We start from the raw sequence: 24127 nt of genomic DNA, 5'->3' as shown, positions 1-24127 counted from the left end.
GAGGTTGGACGGTTGCCAGCCATATGTGTTTCTCCGACCAGCCGAGAACGCATTATGGCTTCCGCGTGGCCCCGGTGGCACGCCGTAGGACGTTTTCGGTGCCATAGGCTCCCCAAGTGTCCCACAACGGGATGTAGAAAGCATGTTGTGGCCGGGCATGCATTAATCGATAGTTGAAAGATGGATGTCATGCGATGGGACGAGCAGTGGCTTACATGCACCACGCCAATCCCAGACTGTGTGTGTCTGGCCAGCGCCCAAACGGTGTCGATAACCACAATCTTATCGACCTTCCTTCCTTCCCTCTTGCGTCGGTCATGGAAGGGAAGGCCAGTGCCATCGTCGTGGACAGATAAGGGGAAGCCAGCTGACCTTCCCTCCTCACCCTCACACCTTGCAGACAGCGTTGCGATCCGCAATGGGTATCTCGGGACAGAGGGAATGCTCTTCCGGGACGCAACCGGACGTGTGATGGCTCCATCTGCAAGCCGTCGCCCATCCCGGTGTGCAAGCCGTTTCGCTGTGCCCATGCACAGGTCTGCAGCTCGGCACACCGCATGGGGCGAAATCTGCACCAACCGGTCCAGATTGTGAAGCTCAAACTCACGGCACTACTCCATGGACCTCTCACACTCGCGTGAATCGACGACCTCGAAAACGTGTACCCCATTCGCGACCGCCTGCCGTTGCAACCATGCTGCTTTCATCCATCCGAGGCCGTCAAGAGAATACATGGCACCGCAGTTGATACTCCGCTGGCCACAGAAGCGATAGGCGTTGGAACAGTAGTGGTGGTGCTGTGACGGTGGGTGGTGGTGGTGGTGTAGCAGCGGTGGGTGGTGGTGGAAGATGTCAAAGATGGGCAGGAGGAGTGGGCGTCATGTTTGAGTGTGTGCTGCCCGCCAGCAGAGCCTGCTGACCTGGGCTGACCTCAAGTCTGCTACCGAATAACAGTCCTGCATGCACAGTGTCTGCATGCGTCCGTAGGTGCGGACTGCGTCTGCAGCTCTAGTGACGTTTAGCGCTGTTCGTAGTGACGTGCACCTACCGGAGCGGGCTGTTGGCAGCCAAGCGTTGGCAAACCTCACTGGCTATTGGATCAGACCCCTTGTGAACCTGCAAGCTCTGTTCTCCTCCTCCAAGGGTGCTGCTGTACGCATTCCACAGTTGTGCGGTATTGTATTCTCTCGTGTGTCCTTGACATTGTTGAGATACGTGAACGAGGGCGCCGCAGACAGAATGCGGTCAAGGCTCGTGAAGGAGACGAGATGATCAATCTGCAGATGTTAGACCAAGAGATGATCAATCTGCAGATGTTAGACCAAGCTCGCACCATTCGCAGAGCTCTCTGTGCTCACTGATGACACTCGCTCACTTCAAGCTTTGGATGTCTGACACTGCTGAAGGTGTGCATGACGGAAGTGGCGCGCAGAGGGCGCTGGGCGACGCTCGTGCCACTGTGTTCGTGCCACCGCGTTGGTTCGGGATACAGGCTCGTCGCAGGAGCATCTCGGCACAGCACATGCTGGGAATGAGAGCTTCCTGTGCTGGGACCGAGATCGATACACGTTAGCCCTGCGCACCTCCAGCATTGCAATGCGGCCATGTAAGTAGCGTCGCCGAAGCTTGGCTATGGAGAGTCAGTGCATGCTCATTCCCGCAACTTCGCAAACCCACTCAGTCCACTTCCTGCCTCAGCTGAGAGGCCGGCGTGCACTCGCCCGTGCCGTTGTACAGCGAGACATAGCGTAGCATCCCCACCAAGGCGATATGTCCTGTCTGGCCGAGATCGGATGGTGGGAAGAATGAATGGACAACGTCAAGAGTGATGTGGACACGCAGTCGGCACCTGTGTGTTGTGCGCCGTCGGCTTGGATCTCCAGCCCCCTCGCTTCTGTTCCTGTGTTTAGGCGCCAACAAAAGCGGGCTGAACGGGCCGCTTCGACCTGCTTTGTTCAAGGGCTGTTGTGGGGGCTCCAGTATGGCGCCACTGGCCAATGGCCACTGACGTCGAACACGCATCAAGGGTGGACATCGCCCGCGGCGAGTCGTTGTTCGCAGGTGCAAGAGCCAGCACAGCCCTTGCAGCCAAGAACAAGCCATGCCGCACCACTGCACATTATCGGGTTATGACCATCGTATTCATCTCACTGCTTCTCACATACAAAACACTACTACAGACTTCTTGCTTGCTTCTTCTTCTTCTTTATCTTCCTCGTTACACACAGGCGCTTGCTTTCCGCCTCCTCTCGCTCCTCCCTACACCGAGCCGAATCCGAGCGCCGCGGAACGAGACTCTATAACGGACGGGACGGAAGGGGTCAAGGGCGATTACCAGTTGGACTCGGGCTTCTTGTTGGCCTTGGCCATCTTCTTGCCCTCCTTGTGGAGCTTGGAGATCTACCAGTCGGTCAGCATGTCATCTACGAGGTGGGGACTCTGGATACTTGCCTGCTTCTTCCAGTTGAACTGCACGGTTGTCAGCAAAGGTATTCGTGTGACGTCATGGATATGGCGGATATAGCACCAGGTGGGCAATCAAGTGGGCCGGTGGATGCCCACCTGGCCACCTGCTGCCACCTTCTGCCACCAGTGCTCTCTCTCTCTCTCCACACGTCCACAAATACATGAAATGCGTTGCTCAAGACTCACGCATTGCTTGCAATCGACATTAGCGTGACTAACAGACGTTAGCAGTGTTCAACGATGCTTCCAACGAGGCCAACTGACGCCTTGCAGACGATCTGCTGGTCCTTGGCGTTGCGGTAGTACGAGGGGATGTCGAGGGGAGCGCGGGGAGCGGGGTCGTAGCCCATAACCGCGTCGTTGTCTGTGTAGGTGGTCAGTGACTGCTGGTGTACGGCAGGAGAGGACAGGTGGTGAAAGTAGGGAGCAGGGGAGTGGAGTAGAGAGGTTGCGGAGTGGGGTGGAGTGGTTGTGGAGTTGTGGCGTCGTGCTTGTGGAGATGTGGCGGAGCCATGTGCACTTACCCTCACGCCCGTCAAAGCCGCAGGGCTCGCAGACCTCCTTGCCGTGCTCGCAGAAGAGCGCGTCGTTGATCTCAACTATGGGGGGGTCAGTAAGGGTCGCGTGGGTGGCAATGGTGGCGTACCCGAAGCGGTCGAGCTGGGTGGAGTCAGTGGCGGCTCTGTGTGGGGGTGGATGCGAGGTCGTGCGGGCTGTGTGCGACGCGACGAGTGGGGGGTGCAGTGCACAGCCAAGGGGGAGGTGGGCAAGTGGGCTTACTCACTCGGTGGGAGAGGTACCGAAGTCCATGCTGGAGTGTTGGGGGGGTGTACGAAGGGTTACAGAGGGGTTTGGAGCACAGAGGCGGTGGCTGGGTGGATGCTGGGGAGCTTACTCGGGATGAGAGAGCGGGTGGAAGAGAGATGTTGATGCACGACGTGTCGCTCTTATATAGCCGCGTGCGTGTGCATCGTATGGCCGCGCACTGCCCCGCGATGTGGCTCGCACACGACTCGGACGTTGTTGTTCACATGACCACCTGACCCCCCACCATCGGAACGACCGGCCTAACACCATCATAACAAGTCAGCCCACTTAAACGCTGAATGGCACCACCACATCCGCTCTCACGTGTGCCACAATGACGCAGTCGACGCAGTTTGCACAATGAATGCGCGCATTCAGCACGACCCCAGAATGCATCGCGCGTCTCCCTACTGCCTCAGCAAGTCAATCACCCTTTCTCCATGCACAACGAACAACACCTGACATGCATGCTCACTCGTCTCTCACAGCTCCCATCCCTCAGCCCTGGCCTCGACGCTGTTGCCGTCCCACACCTCGCGCCGCACCATCCTCGCCACCCGCTCGCCCGCCGCGAGCGAACTCGTCAGACCAGGGCTCGCAAAGCCCAGCATGTCAATAAGGCCCCGACGCTCCGGCTCGTGCCGAATCACAAAGTCGAAGAATCCCGAGCCTGGTGGGACAATGTTGGGCCTGAAGCCTGCGTAGTCGGGAGTCAGGCGTGTGGGGTCCACGCCGGGAAGGTAGAGCTGAGCTGAACGGCCGATGGACTCGAGCTGTGCGTCCGATGGGGCGAGATGGTCCTGCCAGTAGTCGGGGTTGGCCGCAGACTGCGCAGCGTCGCCAAGGGGCTCGGCGTCGGGCCCAAAGCGGATGTTGCCGTGGAGGTCGAGCGTCTGTTGTCAGCTTCCGAGTCCAACTCCTAGCTCACGAGGTGCGTGCCCAACGAGTCGAGGCTCTTGCTTGGGCAAGGATAGATGAGACGCTGGATGTTCTCGACACCAGGACCGCTGTACTTCATGTAGTTGCCTGGAGCATGATGTCAGTGGCGTTGCAGACAAAGAGAGACGCTCCTCAACATCTGCGCGCGCACGTACCCTTCGAGATCCAGATGCCGGGTCGCTGGGACTCAGGCAGAAGCTGCTCGACGAGGCTCGCCGAGTTCAGGCCAGCGGCGTTGACGACCACGTCCGCACGGATAGCCTCGACATCGCCCGTCTCCCCCTCGCCCTTGCCCTCCCAGTTGGACTCGAGCTGCACGACCCAGCCCGCGCCGTTCTCCTCCCTGTCGATGCGCACAACACGGGTACCCGGGACGACCACACCTTCGCCGCGGTCAAAGTCGTGTGTCTTGAGTCCCACACCGTTGCGTATGCCGTCGTCGCCAGCCGAGGTAAGGTAATCGGACTCTTCAATCTCGCGGGACAGCGACTCGACGAGGGCGGCCGAGTCGACGATACCCGTGTCTGTAACGAGGAGAGCCGCGCACACGTCTGGCGAGAGGTCGGGCTCCATGTCGCGGGCGTCGTCGCCGTTGAGAAAGTAGGCAGGGATGACCGAGTTGTTGTCCATGGACGAGCCAGTGTCCATGCCCCGCAGGAATGAGGGGTGCTGGGTGTGCGTCTGCAAGTCGTCAAGGTAGGGGATTTGGTACTTGTCCGTAGCGACAATGAGCTGAGCGTTAGTCACTACCCGGTCATGAACGTTGTCCCTCGTCCAGGTGGGTTCTCACCTTCTCAGTCTTGCTGTAGCCAATACCAAACACCTTGCAGCGGTCGTACAGCAGGTCGCGGCCGCGAATGCACAGCTCAGACTTGAGGCTGCCCACGGGGTAGTAGATGCCTACAATGAGCTCCCGCCTTGCATGGTCCTGAACTCACCAGAGTGGATGACTTCAGAGTTGCGAGCACTTGCAGATCGTCAGCTCCGTGTCCTTCTTCCCAATGCCAGTCAAGATGCGCACGTAGTCTCCTGTCCAAGCTTCACTTGTCATAAGCGCCGATCAGATAACCTCCCAGGTGGACGTACCAGCTTTCGACGCTCGACGACAAAGGTTGTCCGGTTCGCGCCGGCCGTGTTGACAAGTCCGGCAGCGACAGCAAGGCCGACAACGCCGCCGCCGACGACCAGGTGGTCGACGTTCATCGACGGCGCGATGAAGGGGTACTTCTTGCGAAGGACCGCAGCGTAGGTCATGGTGTGAGAGTGTGAGAGAGGAGTGTGGGGGTGGGAGTCATGCAAGAGCTCGTTGTGATTGGGGTTCTAAAAGTCAGACCCAAGACGTCACTTGATCCGGTCGGGAGATCGCCGACGCTGGTTGAGATATGAATCGGAGTGGCCGAATAGAAAGGCGCGCGAAGGAATAGGCGGGCGCCGGTGTCGCCGGCAAGTGCTGTCGCCCACCTTGGCCACAATCGTCTCAGCCGTGCTTGTGCATGGGGGAGCCTCGCCCAAGATGCAGTTCTAAAGCATTGTGTGTGTGAAGACGAGACGCAGAGAGGGAAGAAGGGCGGTGGATGTCTGCCACGCTATTGAAATAAGGCTGGGAGTCGTGACCGCGAAGGTCGCTTTTGCCACTTCCCAACGATGTCTTCTGCGCTTCATGTGTGGCTAGTAGTCTGTGTGTGCGTGTGGTACTTGCGTAGGCCTAGTGGGTTGCGTTAAGCACATCTAGGCAAGAGTGGGGATTATACATGCGGATGATCTGTCGGGATCTTCACACTGTGGACACATGGGCGATCTGTTTGGATAGTTGAAAGCCGGACAGATCAAACGTCGACCGACGTCGTGTATTTCTGCCACATCCCCAGTTAAGATCGCCTTGAGACGTGCACAGGAATTTACGTTGACAACAGCTGGTCTTGAATGTCTAATCAGAATGACAATTTTATTAGTTGCCACACTTTTCGAGATTCACCAATTAAATCATTTCAATTCAGTCAGTAAAACCACCGACACGTTTTTTTCGTTTGCATGTCAGTACCGTGTCGTGTGCAGAGTTGGAGGGAGGGTAGTCTTTGATGTTGACGTCTACGATGCATGTACACCCCTCACCTGCCAACAGTGTAGCGGCGCTCGCCGCTCGGCACCGTCTCGTATTGACATCGACGACCGCAATGACCGGCGGCCGACCGCCACTGCCGTCATCCCTTTCGGGCACTGACGCCTCCAGGCCCAATATTTATTCTGGATCTCACGAGGTTGCTCCTGGCCGAGAAAACCTACGCGAGGGAGAACTACGGACACAGGTTCTTGGATCCTTGTGTAGGTCTCGGTGTTTGGTTTCGGCGTTGGCTTTCGGCGTTGGTCGCTGTAATGAACTTTGCAGTCCCTCGACGTCGTTTCTGACACAGGAGGCGTTGAGCACATGTCACCAACGCGCGCCATGCGGTCATGCGGCGAGGTCCGCTCTCTCGTTTGTCACAGCGCGTCAAGAATCCGGATTCCGATGCATTTTTGAAGGCCACACTGCCCAGGTGGGGCACATGGTGCAAGCGGTTACTTACTGCCCATGGTGCTGTGCGCTGTACCGATAACGGAATATCTCGTCTGTATATGAGGACACTCTGCGAGCACGCACCACATCAGTTCGTGGTACGTTCCTCAGGCTCGTTCGCTTTAGCATAGCCATGTGGGTACAGTCGTTCATACCCTCGTACCTGCGGCGCGTCGGGTGGTATGAGGCACTGGGGCCAGACAAAGCCACAACGAGGTGCTCTGTGGCTTTCCTGAGATCCATTTTCGTCTTGGCAAACAGGTAAGAGGCAGATCGCCAGATTGCCAGCTCGCCAGACCGCGAGGCGAACGCTTACCTACCTCTTTGCGCGTAGGGATGCCACTTTTTTTATAGAAATGCAGATCTGCCTCGCTTGGTCGCTTGGTCGCTTCGTGTTCGGCGGCAAAGCCGGTGCAGGGTGTGGCGTGGACCCTCACACGACCCGACGTGCCGGAAATCCCTGGCGTAGACGAGCCGGCAAAAGCAAAATCGACAAGGAACTGGAGAGGCAGGTCGCGCCTCCATCTTGCTCGCGATCGTGGCACTGAGATCCACCGGTTAACTTACCGCTCGGGAACGCGTAGTGGGGTGGAGCTCCGACGGTGCATGTGACGAGGTCTGGGAGTGGCATGGTCCAGTGCGGAATTGGCGGGGTCTGCCGTCGGAAATTGGGTGCCACGGACGACCTAAAGCCTGGCAAACCTCGGAACGGCGGAGGTGCAAAAGATCCATCTTCCGAGAGAGAAAGCGGTGATCGAGCCGGAGTCTCTCTCTCTCAGTTAGAACCAAGTTCGCTTTGTTGTGGGGAACGGAGGCTCGGATGCTAACAACCCGCCAACGTGAATCTCGCTCCAAAACCCGTGGCCTCTGTTCGTAAGCGATGTGGCGTGAGGGGTGGGCAGTCAGGTTCAGTTGGTGGGGGAGTGAGGGTGGTTCAAGACAAGGTTACAGAGCGGCGCTCCGCCGTACCCCCGGTAACAACTACGTGGACAACCTCAGCAGGCCGGTTGCCGTTGTCCCGGGTTCATTGGGCCAATGCCAGTGCTGCAACCTCAGCAAGCTTCGGAAGGCAGGGACGAAGCACTCAGGTCAAGCCTGATGGCCTTGTTGTAGCTGAGAACGCATACAGAGAGAAAAACGAGATGGAACAGAGTAGCCGCACAGCAAGGCGACAGGTGACATGCAGTGACTCCCCTGCCACATTAACATGACAAACGTGTCGTTTGAAAGTAACACCGTCCAGTCATTGAAAAATCGTCAGCATCAGCTTCAGCAAAGTCAGCTGACATCCTGTCGTGGTCATGACCTCGGTGGCGTTTTGGGACCAGTTCGCGGCCTCGCGAGGGTGATGCACCTCGTGCGAAAATGTGGGTCAACGCTGATAGCTGGGGGCGGGTCACCATGGCGAGCCGTGACAGTTTTCCTTACACACACTTTCCCGCGGGTGGCACCGTTTTCTCTAGAATCCAGGTGTGTCAAAGGGCACAAAGCGCGGACGACGATGACGACTCTTTGGCATGATGAACGCGTCGCTGGGAACCCAGCATATTGGCGGGGTCGGTCACACATGTCTCAGCCATTCGTCTCGGAGCGGCAGCGGCAAATGTGGGGTTTTCGTCAGCGGCTCGCGGGTGCGGTTAACCACCGGTTTTCCTGCGATGGACGTGCGGTTCAGGAGTGTATGCCTGCTCTGGCAATTAGTCTCAGGCCAGGTGTCAGGTCAAGCACTTGGTACAGCAGTGAAGGGCAACGGGCCGTCTGGCCCGCGAGCCCGTCCACAACAAGGGCCCGCCACAGCGGTAAGGAAGAAGAACTGGCTCTATGCATTCTCCATTGTGCGGGTGACCACAATTCCACCACACACCCAAGGGACCAACCTCACCCGCGAGCAAAAAAAAGGAGGCGTACTGGCTGTGTGATCTCCTCACGCCGGAACGGCTGCCGCCACAGCCACTCGATCGGTTGTGGCTGATGGGTGGCTGCACGGCTTGTTGATCGTTGATCGTTGGAGCAACGTGCCGGGCAGCAATACAAATGTCAGTAGCGTGCGCGTGTCGCAGATGATCCTCCACCTGCTGGCTCAGGATGCCAACCTTTTTTTCTCGGAACCTGGGTCCTGCACATACAATGTACCTTTGGGGACGAGTAGGGCGGCACCCTCTATTACATAGGCACTGCGTATGGCCCGCATGCACACACAGGGAGTACCGGTGACTGAGTGCGTTGTACAGCATTTGTCTTTACCTGTGTACTGTGTCCTGGTCTATCACCATCGGACCATTGTCGGAGCATAGGAGAAGAGGAGGCGGCTGTTGAGATTGCTGCCCTCGAAGCTAACACGGCTCTTGCTCCAGAGACCACCCACACAACGTCATGATGATGTGGCGGGGCACTCAAGAGCCGATATGACGAATAGTTCATCACTGCCTGCCAATGCGCGAGCCCCTCTGCGCTATAATACAAATACATGGCACTGCGAACCCATATCAATACAAATACATCTGCTTCCTTGTCACGAGGCAGTGGTGAGTGAGGAATGTTCTGTATCTAGGCTTGCAGCGCGAGGTGCGCAGTGGCGTTGAGGGGTTCCAGAGTGGGGCGAGGCACGACGCACGTCCATGGCAGCCAGGTCGATCAGGTTGTCCATATGGTCCCTGCCCAGCCTAGCGCCGTCCCGCAGCAAAAAGGTCTGGCGGTATATTCTGTCTCCAACAAAACTCGCACGCAATCATTCGAGTAGAGCGGGGTTCTAGACAGGGACACGGTATGGCAGCTTGCCCAGGCATGCAGATGCAAGGTACGCTGTATGAAAGACAGGGAGCCGGGCCGTGGCACGCCGGCACGTCAAAGAGGCCACAGGAAGTGCGTGTACCCGGGTGTCAGGGCAGGTCAGGTCGCCGTCCATTGTGGATACGAGTTGCCAGCGGACGGGCATGCTGTGCTTTGGCAGGAAACTGTTAAACTGTAGAGACGCGGGGGCGGGTGGGGGGAGCAGGCATGCAGGAAAGCAGCTTCGCACTACCTGCATCAGTGTCAGGTAAAGAACACATCCGTCACTAGTTCATCGCTGCCGTTATTGAGGAGCCGATTTCTTGCGGAAGGTTTACCGGAGACCCAATTCTACGGAAGCTCTCGGATGTTGGCTAGATTGTCTGGGTACGGGTTCCAGCGCAACGACGAGTTGTGCAACCACGGCGTCCCATGCTCCACTCTTTCGCACCTGGATCCTGGAGCCTCGTACCCGATAACTAGCTAGTGCAGTACCGGATTAACGGGTCAAGACCGCATATGGGTTTCCGGCCTTCTTACCGGCGTTACCTCTTCACATCCGGCCTCTAAAGTGCTTTGTACGAGCGCGCCGAGCGACGTTCGGCGGAGCCATGGATATCGTTGGCACCGAGCGACCCCCACTTGTGACATCCCTGTGAGGTGGTGTCATGGTTAATCCGTGTGCGGTGTGTTGCGGCTTGGAGCACGCGGTCTAGAGCACAACTGCGCAACAAGTGCCCGTTCTTGCCGTCTGCTAAGCTCCTAATGGGTGCCAAGGGGCTCAGCACGTGTGCTCGTCCGGCTCGTCCAACGGTTGGCATGTGTCTTGCAGGAGGGCCCTGCTCACCAGCCACGGCCCAGTCTCGGTCCTGTGGAGTGTGCGCCATGGGCACACCCGACGACCTCGCCATATCGTCATCCTTTGTCCGTGTATGTGACGGAAGCTACGGGATACCGCCACGACGCGTATCCGCGTACATGGCGTTCTGGGGTGATACTGCGGTCGCGTGTTCTCCATTCACAAAGACGACGGAGAATGTATGTGCCGTATGACGTCTTGCCCCCCTTGCGCAGTTGGCCCTGTGAGCTGCGTGGCTCTCCCCTGTGGATGACATGATTCTGGCCGTTTAGGCGGAGGTCACGACACAACTAGCGGATGGCCATGTCACCGAATTGACCAGCGCGGAACAGGGCAATGTTGCGAGCAATACAGCAAACAGATCTCGATGGGTGCATGTACCGGCGGTTGGACCATGGTAGAGAACACGATTGCACGGGCATGCTGCCAAGGGAGCCAGTTCAAGTGCAGTTGCACCCAGCAACATCAATCGAGGACAGCGGGAATCGCTTCCCAGCTGTTCAGGACGTTCCAGCAATCCGCTTGGCTCTGAGCCCAGACGCGCCAGACGGCCAGAGGAAGAATTTGGGTGAAAACTTGAGCGGTGTGGTAACTCTCCACAATCGACGGCTCTTGTTCCAAAGGCTCAGCGACATGAGAGGATGACGGCATCCCTCGATCTGCGTGGTGCTCGCGTGCAACAGCTTTCGATGCGAGGACTCTGTTGAGGGTCGCTGTCCAGGGTGAGATAGCGCGGGAGGGAGTGGATGAAGGGGGGCGGGGGGCCTCTTAATACACGGCATGCGGGATCGTGTGGCGCCGCCGCGGCCGACATGCCTCAAAGCTGCTGCCCCCTCCTCGTCCTCCTCCGGCCCCCACATTGGCGCGCAGCACCACAGCGGCAAGCTCTCTCGCTCTCTCTCGCTCTCTCTATCATCACTCAAGACCGCGGCAGAACACGCTCACGCTGCCGAACTAGTGTACGCACGTCCAGGATTCTACCTCGGTGCCGGCAAACGGCAGGGGGGGTATTGAAAGACCATTTAGGAGTTAGCCCGAGCGCGCCGAGCGAACCAGGTGGGCCCAGAGGCCAGAGGGGTCGATGGCGAGACGCGCCGGCCACTGCATGTGTTCAGCATTCAGCATCCCGCAGCAGCCACCGCGGGTCACCGGGGGGTGCGGGGGTGAGAACAGGGAACGCGTCTGTCGATCACAGGTGCAGAGAAGAGAGGCGTGGCCACGCGAGAGGCGTCGAAGCGTCTAAGGCTCGAGGCTCCAAGACAGGAGAGCGTGGTTCCGACACCACACCACCACTCCGCCGACGTCAAGAGGCAATAAAAGGTTGGTGACGATAGTGACTGCCGCGCTTCTAACCCCCTCCTCCTAGCCCACTTGCTCGCCCCACACCCGCCAAAACGACAAAGCTGTAGTAATAAGACATAAGCAGAAGTGGTACATGGTAGAGCAACGAGCTTGCACCACGACCCCTCCACACCCGCTCCCCCACCCACCACACACCACACCACCCGTTTGAGCGTTTGAGGCACAATGGGCCTCGGACTGTTCCGCCGTAAAACCAACTCGCGCACACCGACCGGCACCTCCTCCGATGCCATGGTGGTCCAGGTCCGCGTTCTCGTTGACTCGGGACCCAGTGCTCGCGACATGTTTGTCATTCGAGTCAATGCCGATGACGACGTGAGCGCCATTCGTGATGCGGTTGCCGCTGAGCTTGGTGTGGCAAGCATAAGCCTGTTCAAGGTGAGTAGCCGCACAAGGAACAACCCCAGACGCCACCACACATGTGCGCGGTTACTAACACCAAAATCAGGTCTCCATTCCATGGCAGGCTCACTACGAGGCCGGTGCATACGTCGAGCGCTACGGTGTGCCAGCATCCCTCCTCTCCGTATTCCCTGGGTGGAACCTGGACGACCCCTCGCAGCTGGCTGCCAGCGGTGGTCTCCCCCTCCCAGCCTACATTAACGGATCCGGTTCACTACGCGCACCACGACGTCGAGGCAGCGGCTGGCCCGCTGGCGTCAAGCCTAAAGTCGGCCACTGGTTTCCCGACGGCGGCTGCCCAGACACCATTAGCATTCTGGCACGTACGGCGTCGACTTCCTCGCTTGACTGGACACGGCCACCAAGCGTGCCCATTACGATTTCCGCTCGCTTCGCGTCGATCGACAGTGACATGCGCAGCAAACGTTCGGCAACAGCAACACCCGTCGACAGCGATGACGGTGTCGTCCTCGTCGACATTTCCCCAGACTCGACCGTTGCAGAATTCAAGGTCGCCCTCCTCCTTGCTTCGTCCCGCCCAGCGCCGGCTGGCATGCTCGATGCCCTGATCCTCTGGCGCATAGACATGAGCAAAGGTGACCTCGCCGCCATCGACGCCACTGGCGGTCTCACCCGTGGTCGCCGTCCGACTCCTTATCCCGCCACCTCAGCCCCACCCCTTCTCCTTGCCGACGAGAACGCAAAGGTATCCGACTACCTGGGTGATTTCCGTTCCAACCGCTCCGACCCCAACGCCATCACCATCTCCGCCTGGCTCAACCCTCTGGTCGCCACCAGCCTCGCTGCGCGCTTTGACGTCCCGCGCTTCGAGTATCCCATGCCCCCTGGGATTGCTCTCCCTCGCCAGCGCCTGCTCCCTACCCGCCCGCTCCCCATGTCATCCATCTACCTCGAGTCGCCGTCTTCCTTCTGTATCCCACCTGGCGACGACAACGGCACGCTCGCCCCTCCCACTGCCATGCTCCGGTGCTGCTCGGGCGGCCACGAGGGGCAAGGCCTCATCGGTCTCGGCATCTTCATGTCCCCAACAGCCAGCGTCAGCGACCACGGCTCGTCCGATGACGAGGCAATGTCCTGGCCCGCCACGCCCAACTTTGGCGACGACGAGGCAGCGTGGGTCGCAGCCGGTCCGTCGCCATGCACACGCATGGGCGAGTGGACTGGCGCCGACGGCACAGCCGCCGATGAAGATGACGACGGCGAGGACTCGCACGCGCTCACGCCCAAGATGGGCCAGGCCCAGCTCTACCCGGTTCGTTCTGCGCTTATGCTGTAACCGTACACCTGTCCATTACATCCCCATTACTATAGGTCTAGGTCTGAAGAGGGAGCGTTGCCCAGCCCCGACATCCATAATAGAACGCCCACTTCCACCCGCTGTAACCGTAGCACTTCTTTGGCATGTATCCATTCGCACATACGCACACACACATACGCACACACTGCATGTGGAGAAGCAGAGCCTGCTCGGCAAGCCAACGCTCGACGTTCCTAGTCCGCAGGTACTTACGGAGAGACATGCCACGAAACAACGTAAAAGCTAGGAAAAGGTGTCCGTTTGCGACGTTGTCCAGTAAGCGAGTGCGGGACTGGCACTTTGCACTCGCCCGTCGAGTGTTGTGCATACTCGACCTCTGGCCCCTGGGATACAGCTCCCCACATCGTAACGAGACCAAAACGTCAAAATGTCCAGAACACCGGATACCAACTCCAACCGGAGAAGGTCACTAAAGACGAAAGTCTCAAACACTATTGTCGTACGTTTGTCCGTTTGCCACCAAAAATCCAAAAACCCTTCACGAGGCGGTCCACCTCACACCGGCCTCAGTCCGTGTTTATGGCACGTACCACGTCCACCAGTGGTGCTACTTCCCGTTCATTTCTTAGCGCGTTCCAGCGCGACCAGTACATAACATACTGGTATACCGTTGAGAGAGATCGGCACTTGCGGATTTCTGGATATTGGTTGCGGCTGCGCGTCGCACGGGAACCTGTCCACGAAGCTAGCCAAAGGACAAAGGGAACATCCCTTTTTCCCCAATAAGCGACAAACAAAACAAAACCAATATTATTCGCCGGTGTTGCCGTATACCAGGATGAAGCGAGCCTGATCGCCTGAGCCACACAGCCCGCCGGCTGCCATCAGCCGTGTCAAGTGCGCAACGACATCAATTGTGCACGCAGGCTAAGGACTGGCGCCGTGTGGAGCATCGGGGAATCGGTTACTCTTCAAGCCGATGTCTTTCATCTGCACATCGTGTCGTCATGGCTGCTGTGCATGCTGTTGGTTAAAACTACAATAATGACACTTTAAACAAGGCTACGAAAATACGCCTCTTGCTCCCCCCTCCCTCCCTCCCACCCATAGTGGTTTGGTTGCCGTGTGTACCGGCTCCACCATCTCACAATGACGCGCCCAGCAACCGCGGCTCATAGTTCATTCTCCCAATCAACTCTGTCAGACGCGTCGTCTACTCCCACCGGCTCTCGATGCACTCCTGTGGCACATCTCCCGTGGGCCGAGCGTCATGATGACGTCTCGTGTCAGACCCTAGACGACTGTCGATCATGTTCTCGTCTGAGCAAATCGATCATGTTCTCGTCTGAGCAAGAGCCGGAGAGAGTAGACATGATGGAGACGTTGCATTCACTGTCTCGGCGCCTTGACGTCTCAGATGACTGTGCGGGCTGGCCCCACATCGTCCCATCCGGCATGTTCATCTTTGACGTGGAACCCGGCGTCTTCGTAATACTCGTCGTCGAGCGTGGCGCCATAAGCTGCACCTAGGGGGTTGACACCGCTCCGCTGCTGCCAGTGCTCGTGCTCGGGACACAACGCGTCGCGCGATGTCGGGATGCCTTGTCCATAACGCATGTCCTCGATCACGTCTCCGAAGCGAGCTTGGTCTATCGCACAATTGTCAGCACCACTGTTGGACAAAGAAGGCTGGCAGAAACTCACGGGTGCCATCTTCGGTGATCTGGTGCAGGTGTCCACACTTGCCCTCGGTCACATCAAGAATCTCGTCTGGTCCGTCGTCCTCATCGTTGGCAAGGAATCGGTGTCGCAACGCTGCAGCAGCAGTGATACGGGTGGTCGCATCGAGCCGCAACAGCCGTCCACACAGGTCAAACGCGGCATCAACATCGGTAATGTGTGCCAACGCCTCCTCGCGAGTGGGCTGTGCCTGGTGCGGCGTGTAGAGGTGTGGGTTGAGACGCAGGATGAGTGCAGCAAGCGAGTCGGGAGGGTGATCCACCGTAGGGACGTTGGTCATGATGGTACGGTCTGTGAAGCGTCAGTGATACATGTCCAACCTGACGTGTGGAGGCAACTCACTATGCAATAATGCACATCGTTCCATTGCCCCACGGCCAAACACAGCCGCAATCTCCATGAGAGACTCGACGTCATCAGTCGAGTTGAAAACTGGGAACTTGTGTGCGAGCATCGAGAGCAGCATCACGCCTGCAGACCATACGTCAATCGCGACTGTCTGATCTGGACACTTGAGGAGCACTTCAGGTGCGCGGAAGCCTCGTGTACCGGCGCGGTTTGTCTTGATGGCAGGGCGGCTGTCTTCTTGCCTAAAACCAACACGACCGTCTCCAGACTTTGCGCGTTTCCTCGCGTCATAGACAGCTTGCTCGACAGCGACAGTGTCGCTAGTCTTGGTTCTTGTACCATGTGGTGACGCCGGGGTCGCAATCTCGTGCTGGCACATCGGTCGGCGTGGAGGAGCATAGCGTTCCGCAAGACCAAAGTCGACGAGGACCCCATGCCCGGTTTCATAGTCGAAGAGAAAGTTGGCAGGCTTGACATCACGGTGGATGATTCCTCTCGAGTGCGTGTCCTTGAGCGCGCGGAACAGGCAGGTCATGTACTGCTTGATCTTTGGTGGGTCCATCAAGCGGTAAAAGTAGCGAAAGTCGTCCGAAGGGTGGAAGGGGAGGACAACGACAATCTGGTCCTCGTCGCGGAACGCCGAGATGAGGGGGGAGACGTTTCTGCACCCTCGCAGGTTCTCGAGGATGGACAGCTCGTTCTCGATACGCGAGGGCGAGCTGGTGACAAGAATCTTCTTGAGTGCGACCTTGACTTTGCCGTTTGCGCTCAGACTGAGTTCGTCCTCTTCACGCCAGGACCGGTTGTCATAGAGGTGATGGAGTGTGTCGTGCGCGAGGTAGACGGATGAAAAGGTGCCTTCTCCTAGACGATCTACTGCACGGTAGCGTTCAGTTCCCAGGAAAGAGTTCTGCATGCCGGTAATGGCGTACAGTTCTTGAATGTCGCGCTTGATGGCCGTACGTTCCAACCATGGTCGGTGATCCATCTCGTACTCGTCCGAGTCGCCAGAGTGGTAACTTGCTGGCTCAACATAGACGTCATCATCCGATTCCACAACTTCCGCAGAGCAGTACCTGTCATCGCGGACGGGCCGGGGAACGCTGCTCGTCTCATTGTCGGTAGGCACAGTCACCTCCAAAATGGGCGGCGGTGGTGGTGGAGGTGTTGGGGCTGCTGCTACTTCTGGTGCCGGTGCTGCTCTTGGTGTAGTCTCGCCACCGCCCTCTACGTCCTCGTCGCCTTCCTCGCCGGACTCGAGCCAAAAGTTCATGTCGACGTCTGGTGGTGGGTCGTGTTCGTCTTGATCCATTGCCTCGTCCTCGCGCTCCTTTCCTTGTCCTGGCGGCATGATACCAGCCGTAGTGGGAACGCTGTCGTCGACGACGTAGAAGAACATGCTTCCGGCGTCCGGTTCAGTGTCGTTGTCTCCGTCGTCCCCCTCGGGTTCTGCTGCGTGCCCGCGACGTTGGTTTTGGTGGTTGTGGTATGAAGTGGTGCTGGGGCCTGCACTGTCGTAGGTGTCTGCGCGGACCTGTTCCGAGAAGAGGATGGATGCTCCATCTCCAGTCTCACTTGTGGACGCGTCGAACACGGTGCCCGGTGGTGGGGTGGGCATGGCGAGAGATGGTTGTCGGATATGGTGTGGGCGAGGAGAATTGGTGGTGGACGACAGAAAGAGCAGGCGCGTCCCCTCTCCGTCTGCCTGGCGGTGCGCGCGCAGAGAAACACAACAACACACCACCGTCAACCGGGCACGCGAGGCACGATTTTTGCTTCCGTGGGCGCCCATGCCGTCCCCGACACCCCCCTGCCGCCCACGCGACTGTCACGTGGGGGGACAATCCGGGGTACCCCACAGACGCACCCGCGCGCGCCCGCCGGCCGGAGCCTACCCACGCGTTGCTGCCCGGTTTGCATCATGTGTTCGCCACCGCTTTTGTGACCAACACGCACCACATGTGCTGCATGCAGGTGGGGGGGTGGTGCCTCCCGTTCTGGCCCGGCAAAATCCCCCATTGCTGGCTGATGGGTCGCGTTCCGCCTTGGTCCACCTTCTTTAAACGCGGCCCATCTTGTCCTTTGTCGTTCTCTCTCTCTCTCCCAACCACAAACTAACCCACTCGTTCATTCAACCACAACACAGTTCCCACGCATCATGGCTCTGGACACGACGCACCACTGGCAGGGCGTCCTCAACAGCGCCCTCGACGCTGTCGGCCACACCCCGCTGATCCGTCTCGACCGCATCGCAGAGGCCGAAGGCTTCAAGTGCAACCTCTGTACGTCTGCTCGAGTGACCCCTGGGCACCACCCGCGCTGACCCCTGGTACAGTGGCCAAGTGCGAGTACTTCTCTGCAGGCGGCAGCGTCAAGGACCGCATTGCAAAGGTGAGCACCACCTGGTGGCTTCTCGAGCCGAGATTGAATCGGATTAACGAGAGCTAACTTTGGTTAACAGCGCATGGTCGAACAAGCCGAGAAGGAAGGCACACTCGTTCCGGGACAGAGCGTCGTGATTGAGCCTACCAGTACGTTATGCCGTGTACCACGCACCATCGAGCTAGGCCATGAGGATTGGAGCTCACAACAACAGGTGGTAACACTGGTATCGGCCTCGCCCTCGCTTGCGCCATCAAGGGGTACCGTTGCATCATTACCCTGCCAGCCAAGATGAGCCTCGAGAAGGAGGTCATGCTGCGTGCTCTTGGCGCCGAGATTGTCCGCACACCGTGAGCTACAGTATGACTGTCCACGCTGACATTGCAGGACAGAGGCACCGTGAGCAACGGTACCACAGAAGTTTACTAACCAGTAGACACAACGATCCCGAGAGCCTGATCGGCATCGCCGAGCGTCTGCGCGACGCGATCCCCGGCGGCGTCATTCTCGACCAGTACTCGAACCCTAACAATCCCCTCGCGCACTACCACGAGACCTATGGCGAGATTGCGGTGAGGTCGCTCGTACTTGAGAACCCAAGCTGACCTCTTCCAGTACGCTCTCAAGTCGTCCATGCTCCGTCGCAAGGACATTGCCCTCCTCGTGGCCGGCGCGGGCACTGGTGGTACCATCACAGGCCTCGCGCGCGCCGTCCGTGACGCAGAGAAGGACAGCGACCACCGGGCCATTGTTGTCGCCTGCGACCCCGTCGGGTCCATCCTCGGCGGTGGCCTGCCTGGCATGTACCAGGTGGAGGGAATTGGCTATGTGCGTTAAGAATGACCCACCCTTGACACTGACGCTGCAGGACTTCTTCCCCAAGGTGCTTGACATGGAGCCCTCGCTCATTGACAAGTGGCTCAAGACGGACGACACCGAGTCTTTCGCAGCCGCCAAGCGCCTTATCCGCATCGAGGGCCTCATGGTCGGCGGATCGTCTGGAACGGCACTCGCTGGAGCCGTGCGGTTCCTGCACAGCGACGAGGGCCGCAAGATCGCAGAGGACCCCACCGCCAATGTCGTCGTGGTCCTGCCTGACGGATCGAGAAACTACATGTCCAAGCCATGGTTCCTCGCCCAGCCCGCCGAGGGCCAGGAAGAGCTCGCCCTGCGCGAGACGATCCGTAAAGTCATCGGCCGCGACCTCGATGACCCATACAAGAAGAAGGTTGTAAACGGTTCTGCGCCGGTCAATGGCCACAGCAAGGTCGACAAGGTCGACGCCGCACCGGCCATTGTGGCCAAGTAGACGCAAACCGTTTGGTGGCTCTCAACGCCGTCACCCTCCGAGAATGACTTGAACATACGACTAAACCGGCACAATATACGCGCGGTTTTTACGGAGATGGCTCTCAACGCTGTCACTCCGTTGTGAAACATTACAAGAACAAGAACAAACAACATATGCATCTACCGAGGACAGGCAGGCGAGTGTGTGTATAATGTGTAGAACAGTGTACAGCATGCGATGATGTTTGAATGTCGCTACGTCGGGAGGCTTGTCCATTTACTGCTCACCCAAGATGTTCGTGCAACGGCAACTCGCAACTGAGGGTGATGATGGACGGTGGTAATGCGTATGTGTAATATGACTATGCCTACAATGGTGATTATCTACACCGTCTCCTCACCCTCCTCTTCCTCCTCCTCTTCATCGTCGTCGTCGTCGTCTCCATCGTCCAAGCTGAGCGCAGCAAAGAAACTATGCTTGTTGGCAGCTTGGAACTCGTCCTCGCTCTCCTCACTCTCCTCCTCCTCCTCCTCTTCGTCTTCTTCTGCCCCGTGGCGCTTATTCTCGTCTCCGTCGCTGTCCAAGTCGGACAGCATCTCGCCATCCAACCCATCCTCGTCGTCGGGCTCGCCGTCAATGTCCGGCCGTCCGCCCAACCACGCTCCGACGCCTTCGCGCTCTGTCCATCCGCCGGGAGGGTAGAAGCCCCACCGAACGCGGCCGTCCGCAAGAGCACGGAGCACTGGTCCGAGTCAGTTCCGGGTCTAGAACCTAATGACAGCACAACTCACTTCCGTTTCCTGCGCGGTTGGTGTCGGGTCGTCCGCTCTTTGCCGTCACTGGACGATCCGTCAGCTACCATGTCCTCAGCGTGTCGAGCATCTGTGGTATCTCACCGAACCCGCGGTCCAAGGCACGCTCCTCCATGATCAGCCCAGCGGTCCATGGCACCTGTTGAGCCGCGGCAATGACGTCTGGGTCCTCTTCGCGGGGCGTACGCCACGTCCGCTTTGAGGCCATGGTGTCGACCTCGATCTCGGGAGGCGGGATGTGGAAGACGTCCTCGAGGGGCAGGTGGGAGGCGGCAAAGTGCATGCAGGACGGGAGGGAGGGGATTTGAGAGACGGGCAGGACTGGGAGACGCGCGTTAGTACAGTCTAGCAGAACACATAACCCTTGCGTCAAACTCACTGCCGGCCATAGCCTGGAGTTCCATGGGCACCAAGGAGGGACACACGAGTCCAGGACAGTCGACAATCTTGACGTCCTTGGCGTCGCCCCAGAGAATGGTTTGGAAGTGTTTGGTCTTGCCAGGCGTCTTGCTGGCACGAACCTTGTTGTAGCCCAAGAGAGCGTTGAGGAGGGACGACTTGCCGACGTTGGGCTGACCCACAAGACCGATCGTGAGTGGCTCGGTCTCGGGGTCGCGCACGTAAGGTCCTCCATCGTCTTCAGATTCGGACGCAGACTCGCTCTCCTCCTTCTCATAGTTGGGCTTGGTTCTGGCCGTCTTGACGGGTCGGCCAGCCGTTGGGTCGGGGTCACTCGCCAGAGCACTCCAGTTCACCTTGCTCCGCACAGTGGGTTTCCACGCGGCGAGCTTTTCCGGGTCGGAAGCAGCCCAGCTTGGTGGGGCCATGAGGCGGGCGTGAGCGCGCTTGATAGCTGCAATGAGGGAGCTGCGCGCCGAGGTGGGGATGTTGGGCCGATGACGTGCGCGCCCCTCGGACGAGTAGAGTAGCGCGGTGTCGTAACTCGACACGGCAACAATCTCGACATCGTGGTTGTCGTCGCCTTGTTCATCGTCCTCGTCGCCGGCCCAGTACCTGCGGAGCCAGGTACGCCAACCTGCCAGTGCCACAGGGTCGACGAGGTCCGACTTGGTCAAGACTAGGATGACCTGGCGTTTTGTGTTGCGGAGGTATGTGCGCAGGCTTGGCGGGCAGTGGACTGGTGGACAACGAGAGTCGACAAGGAGAAGCACGATGGAAGACGTTTCAACCACACGCCACCTGAAGTGTTAGCTACGACCTAGGCATTGTGCTAGCTCTTACAGTTGACGCCAGACTTCCAGGTTGGTCTCAAACCACGATGGGGAATGAGGCCACTCGTCGGGGCCAGTCTCGACGCTGACCCAGTCCTCGACCGTCTCTCTCGTGCTTGCAAGCCACTTGCGGAAGATGCCTTCTTCGTTCCTCTCGACCTCCTTCTTGGTCTGGCCGTACCGGAACCGGGGCCTGACGGGCACGGTCAAGTTGTCGCCAGCCGGGTTGATCACGAGCTCCAGAGGGAGACACGCTGCCGACCCGGGCAACGGTCGCGCGACGCGTTCGCTGAACGCCAAATCACGCGTCTTCTCCACGTACTGTGGTGGCATCGAGATGAACCGAGACTGCAGAGCGAGCTTGCCACCCGGTCCTGCGCGGTGCGCATCGGGGCGGGCGCTGGGCTTCAGCCATGGCGCCGGGCCCCGTTCTGGCACGTGGATGGGAGCCTCTTCGCCACGCTTGGTGGCGCGTTGGTTTATAAGTTTGATTTTCTTTTGTTTGTGTGACCCTGGGACTTTGCGGGGCATGGTGTAAGATGTAAGTGGTGTGAGGAAAAAGGGCGGGTTTGTTGTGAATGGGAGGTTCTTAAGATCAGCGTGAAAGTCCAAAGTGGAGGTGGTGTGCTCGCAGCCCGGATCCGAATGGCGAGTCGCGGAGATGCGACGTCTCTCCGACGACTCGGTTCGGATCCGGAGGCGCACAATAGTGACCTGTGGCAGGGGGGTGGATGGAAGGGTCTCTGATCTCTGATCTCTGCGGTTCAACCTGCAACGGCTCCTGGGACATATGTTACATTCTGCTAGCATTCTGCTCATGCTTGTTGACTTGCGGCATCTCAGGCGGGCAGAGAGACGTCCCAACGGAGCGTGGCGAGCCTAAGGGCCGCGGCCGATGAAGGGCATGAGGGTTGATCTCGTTGCAGAGCACGCAGAAGAAGTGGCAGTCCAGAATCAAGGTCGCCAAGCATAGAAGCAGTGCGACAGATGCTGTCGACGACGCGGAAGCAGCTCGTAGGTTCATAGTGTAATGCAGATTGTACATGACAGCTGGTATTGTGGGCCCTGGACAACGTGCCAGTTTGCCGAATCCTCTCGGCCCTCCAGGCCCCTGGGTTCCGGCGCAACAGGCTCTCTCTGAAATGACTGCACTCCCTCTCGACCCTTCGTGCCTCTTGGTCTTTTGCAGAGTGCCGCACAACAACAAGCAGTAGCAGGAGCAGTCGGCACCGAGGAACTCACCAGAGTAAGGGGCAAATAAAGTGGATAAATAGGACGTGATTACAACGCCACTTGTGGCGTCTTCGCTGGAACGGGTCCGAACGTCAGCCCCCGGTATCCTGGTGACGACACCCAGTCTAACTGGGTCACTAGGATCACCAGCCCACTGGCCACTGGATCACTGGCCGGTGCTGGCAGGAATAGAAACTGCCCGCCAGCTATTACAAGCTTACGAGCTAGCTGCACCTGGATACGCGAACGGATATGCTCCTGCGGACATAGGTCAGGGTGCCCTCGCATCCGTCCGTCCGGTCGGCCAACTACGACGACGTTCAGGATGAGAGCGGTGCCGATCAACGAGGGCCCGAGGGTCCAAAGCGTTGTAGGCAGCAACGACTAACGGTTGCACAGTTGTATGACCGTCCAAACGCGTATGCATTACAACCAGTGTGCAAAGTCGCGTCCATTCTGCTTTTTGTCTGTGTAAGTACGACATGGTGTCTGTTCCTGTCTATCACTCATCTCTTCATTACTCAATTGGCCGCGCAGCTCAGCATGTCAATGTGCGAGCTTCGTTTACCCGCGCCCACTCGCAGCCTGCGTCCAGCGGCATCTCGGGGACAACTGCCGTCAACCCCAGCAAGGCCTCTCTCAGGTTCGTCTGGTGGCGTCAGCGGCCACCCGCGGAGTGGCAGCAGGCGTTGGCGCCTGGTGATTCAGTCCTTCCCTCACCCACTCATGGGCTGGGGCTCGCTTGTGTCCGGAGACCACAGCGCTCCTCCTCTCACTGCATAAGACTCCTGGCATCTCCTGGAATACTTTCATGTGGCGTGGGCAAGGCTTTGCAACTCGAGACTGTTCTTGTAGGCGCATTTTCCAAGCCTTCTAGGTGCACGCCCACACTCCTGATCTGGACATTATTTGGTCTCGGATATGGTGTCAAAACCCGTCTTTTGGCATGCGAGTTGGCGCTATTGTTTTCTTTGGGTAAACAAAGGTTTGACAGGACCCCAAAGTCCTAGCTCGTCATGGAAAAGAAGGGGGCTGACTACACATGTCCATGTCGACAGTTCAGGTGTTGGCAAGCGTGGGCCTGAGGGTCGCGGTTGCAAGCGGCTATGGCCATGGATCCACGGGTCAGAAATCCAAACATTGAACAAGGTGAGTGACCGACCCACTTGTCCATACAGATGAACCCACGGTCAGTGTACGGCATAGGACAGTGGAACATGTGTGGCTCTCGTGATATTCGTCGTCCCCTTCTAGTCCTGGCATAGGTGGCAATCAATAACGAGAGTTGCGGTCCACGTTTCCTTCTGTAGCCCATGTGTGGCCGTCTCCCTTTGGGGCCAGCCGCTACCTCGACAACATCACTGAGGGGGGCATGCCACAACCGTGACAGCAACTTTGGTCAAAATGACACGCCAATGCTCGATCGAGCAAGCCCGAGACCACTACCGGGTGCAACGGGCTCGAAGCCCCCTCGTCCTTGCTTCCGAAGACAAGTCTTGTCGGGAAGCGGTGTGTGGGAGGCAACGAAGTGGGCGGGGGCAGACACGAGAAGTGCCAGCTGATGGTAGTACCCCTCGAGTTGTAACTGTTTCGCCGTCCTTGTGTCAACGCGCTGGTCAGTCTGTTGAGCACACCCAGGCAAAGCCGTGGTG

The 24127-nt window shown here is 58.5% G+C and overlaps 6 protein-coding genes across 6 annotated transcripts; 2 read left to right on the top strand and 4 right to left on the bottom strand.

Annotated features, from left to right (window-relative positions):
* Window positions 1-2331: 2331 nt before the first annotated feature.
* EHS24_000162 (uncharacterized protein) lies at window positions 2332-3276 on the bottom strand (the record flags this gene model as incomplete). The annotated part of the gene is made up of 7 exons (XM_028616000.1): window positions 2332-2400; window positions 2428-2469; window positions 2653-2680; window positions 2731-2830; window positions 2991-3065; window positions 3113-3126; window positions 3251-3276. The coding sequence occupies 7 exons, from the start codon at window positions 3274-3276 to the stop codon at window positions 2332-2334; spliced, it is 354 nt and encodes a 117-aa protein (XP_028479857.1).
* A 479-nt stretch (window positions 3277-3755) lies between these two features.
* EHS24_000161 (uncharacterized protein) lies at window positions 3756-5466 on the bottom strand (the record flags this gene model as incomplete). Its single annotated transcript, XM_028615999.1, has 7 exons — window positions 3756-4100; window positions 4202-4299; window positions 4368-4944; window positions 5003-5112; window positions 5151-5179; window positions 5234-5250; window positions 5299-5466. 7 exons carry the CDS (start codon window positions 5464-5466, stop codon window positions 3756-3758), a joined length of 1344 nt encoding a protein of 447 aa, XP_028479856.1.
* A 6455-nt stretch (window positions 5467-11921) lies between these two features.
* EHS24_000160 (uncharacterized protein) lies at window positions 11922-13455 on the top strand (the record flags this gene model as incomplete). The annotated part of the gene is made up of 2 exons (XM_028615998.1): window positions 11922-12134; window positions 12205-13455. 2 exons carry the CDS (start codon window positions 11922-11924, stop codon window positions 13453-13455), a joined length of 1464 nt encoding a protein of 487 aa, XP_028479855.1.
* A 1395-nt stretch (window positions 13456-14850) lies between these two features.
* Window positions 14851-17143, bottom strand: EHS24_000159 (uncharacterized protein; the record flags this gene model as incomplete). Its single annotated transcript, XM_028615997.1, has 3 exons — window positions 14851-15086; window positions 15142-15468; window positions 15520-17143. 3 exons carry the CDS (start codon window positions 17141-17143, stop codon window positions 14851-14853), a joined length of 2187 nt encoding a protein of 728 aa, XP_028479854.1.
* A 540-nt stretch (window positions 17144-17683) lies between these two features.
* Window positions 17684-19216, top strand: CYS4 (cystathionine beta-synthase; the record flags this gene model as incomplete). The annotated part of the gene is made up of 8 exons (XM_028615996.1): window positions 17684-17807; window positions 17861-17916; window positions 17987-18056; window positions 18122-18257; window positions 18295-18306; window positions 18344-18479; window positions 18523-18735; window positions 18776-19216. The coding sequence occupies 8 exons, from the start codon at window positions 17684-17686 to the stop codon at window positions 19214-19216; spliced, it is 1188 nt and encodes a 395-aa protein (XP_028479853.1).
* Window positions 19217-19581: 365 nt separating this feature from the next.
* EHS24_000157 (uncharacterized protein) lies at window positions 19582-21773 on the bottom strand (the record flags this gene model as incomplete). The annotated part of the gene is made up of 5 exons (XM_028615995.1): window positions 19582-19940; window positions 19990-20037; window positions 20095-20331; window positions 20390-21210; window positions 21253-21773. The coding sequence occupies 5 exons, from the start codon at window positions 21771-21773 to the stop codon at window positions 19582-19584; spliced, it is 1986 nt and encodes a 661-aa protein (XP_028479852.1).
* Window positions 21774-24127: the final 2354 nt, after the last annotated feature.

This window comes from Apiotrichum porosum (assembly GCF_003942205.1).
Source record: "Apiotrichum porosum strain DSM 27194 chromosome Unknown scaffold_1, whole genome shotgun sequence".
Taxonomy (NCBI): Eukaryota; Fungi; Basidiomycota; class Tremellomycetes; order Trichosporonales; family Trichosporonaceae; genus Apiotrichum; species Apiotrichum porosum.
Note: the sequence above shows the minus strand (reverse complement) of the source record. Positions and strands in the feature narration are given on the sequence as shown.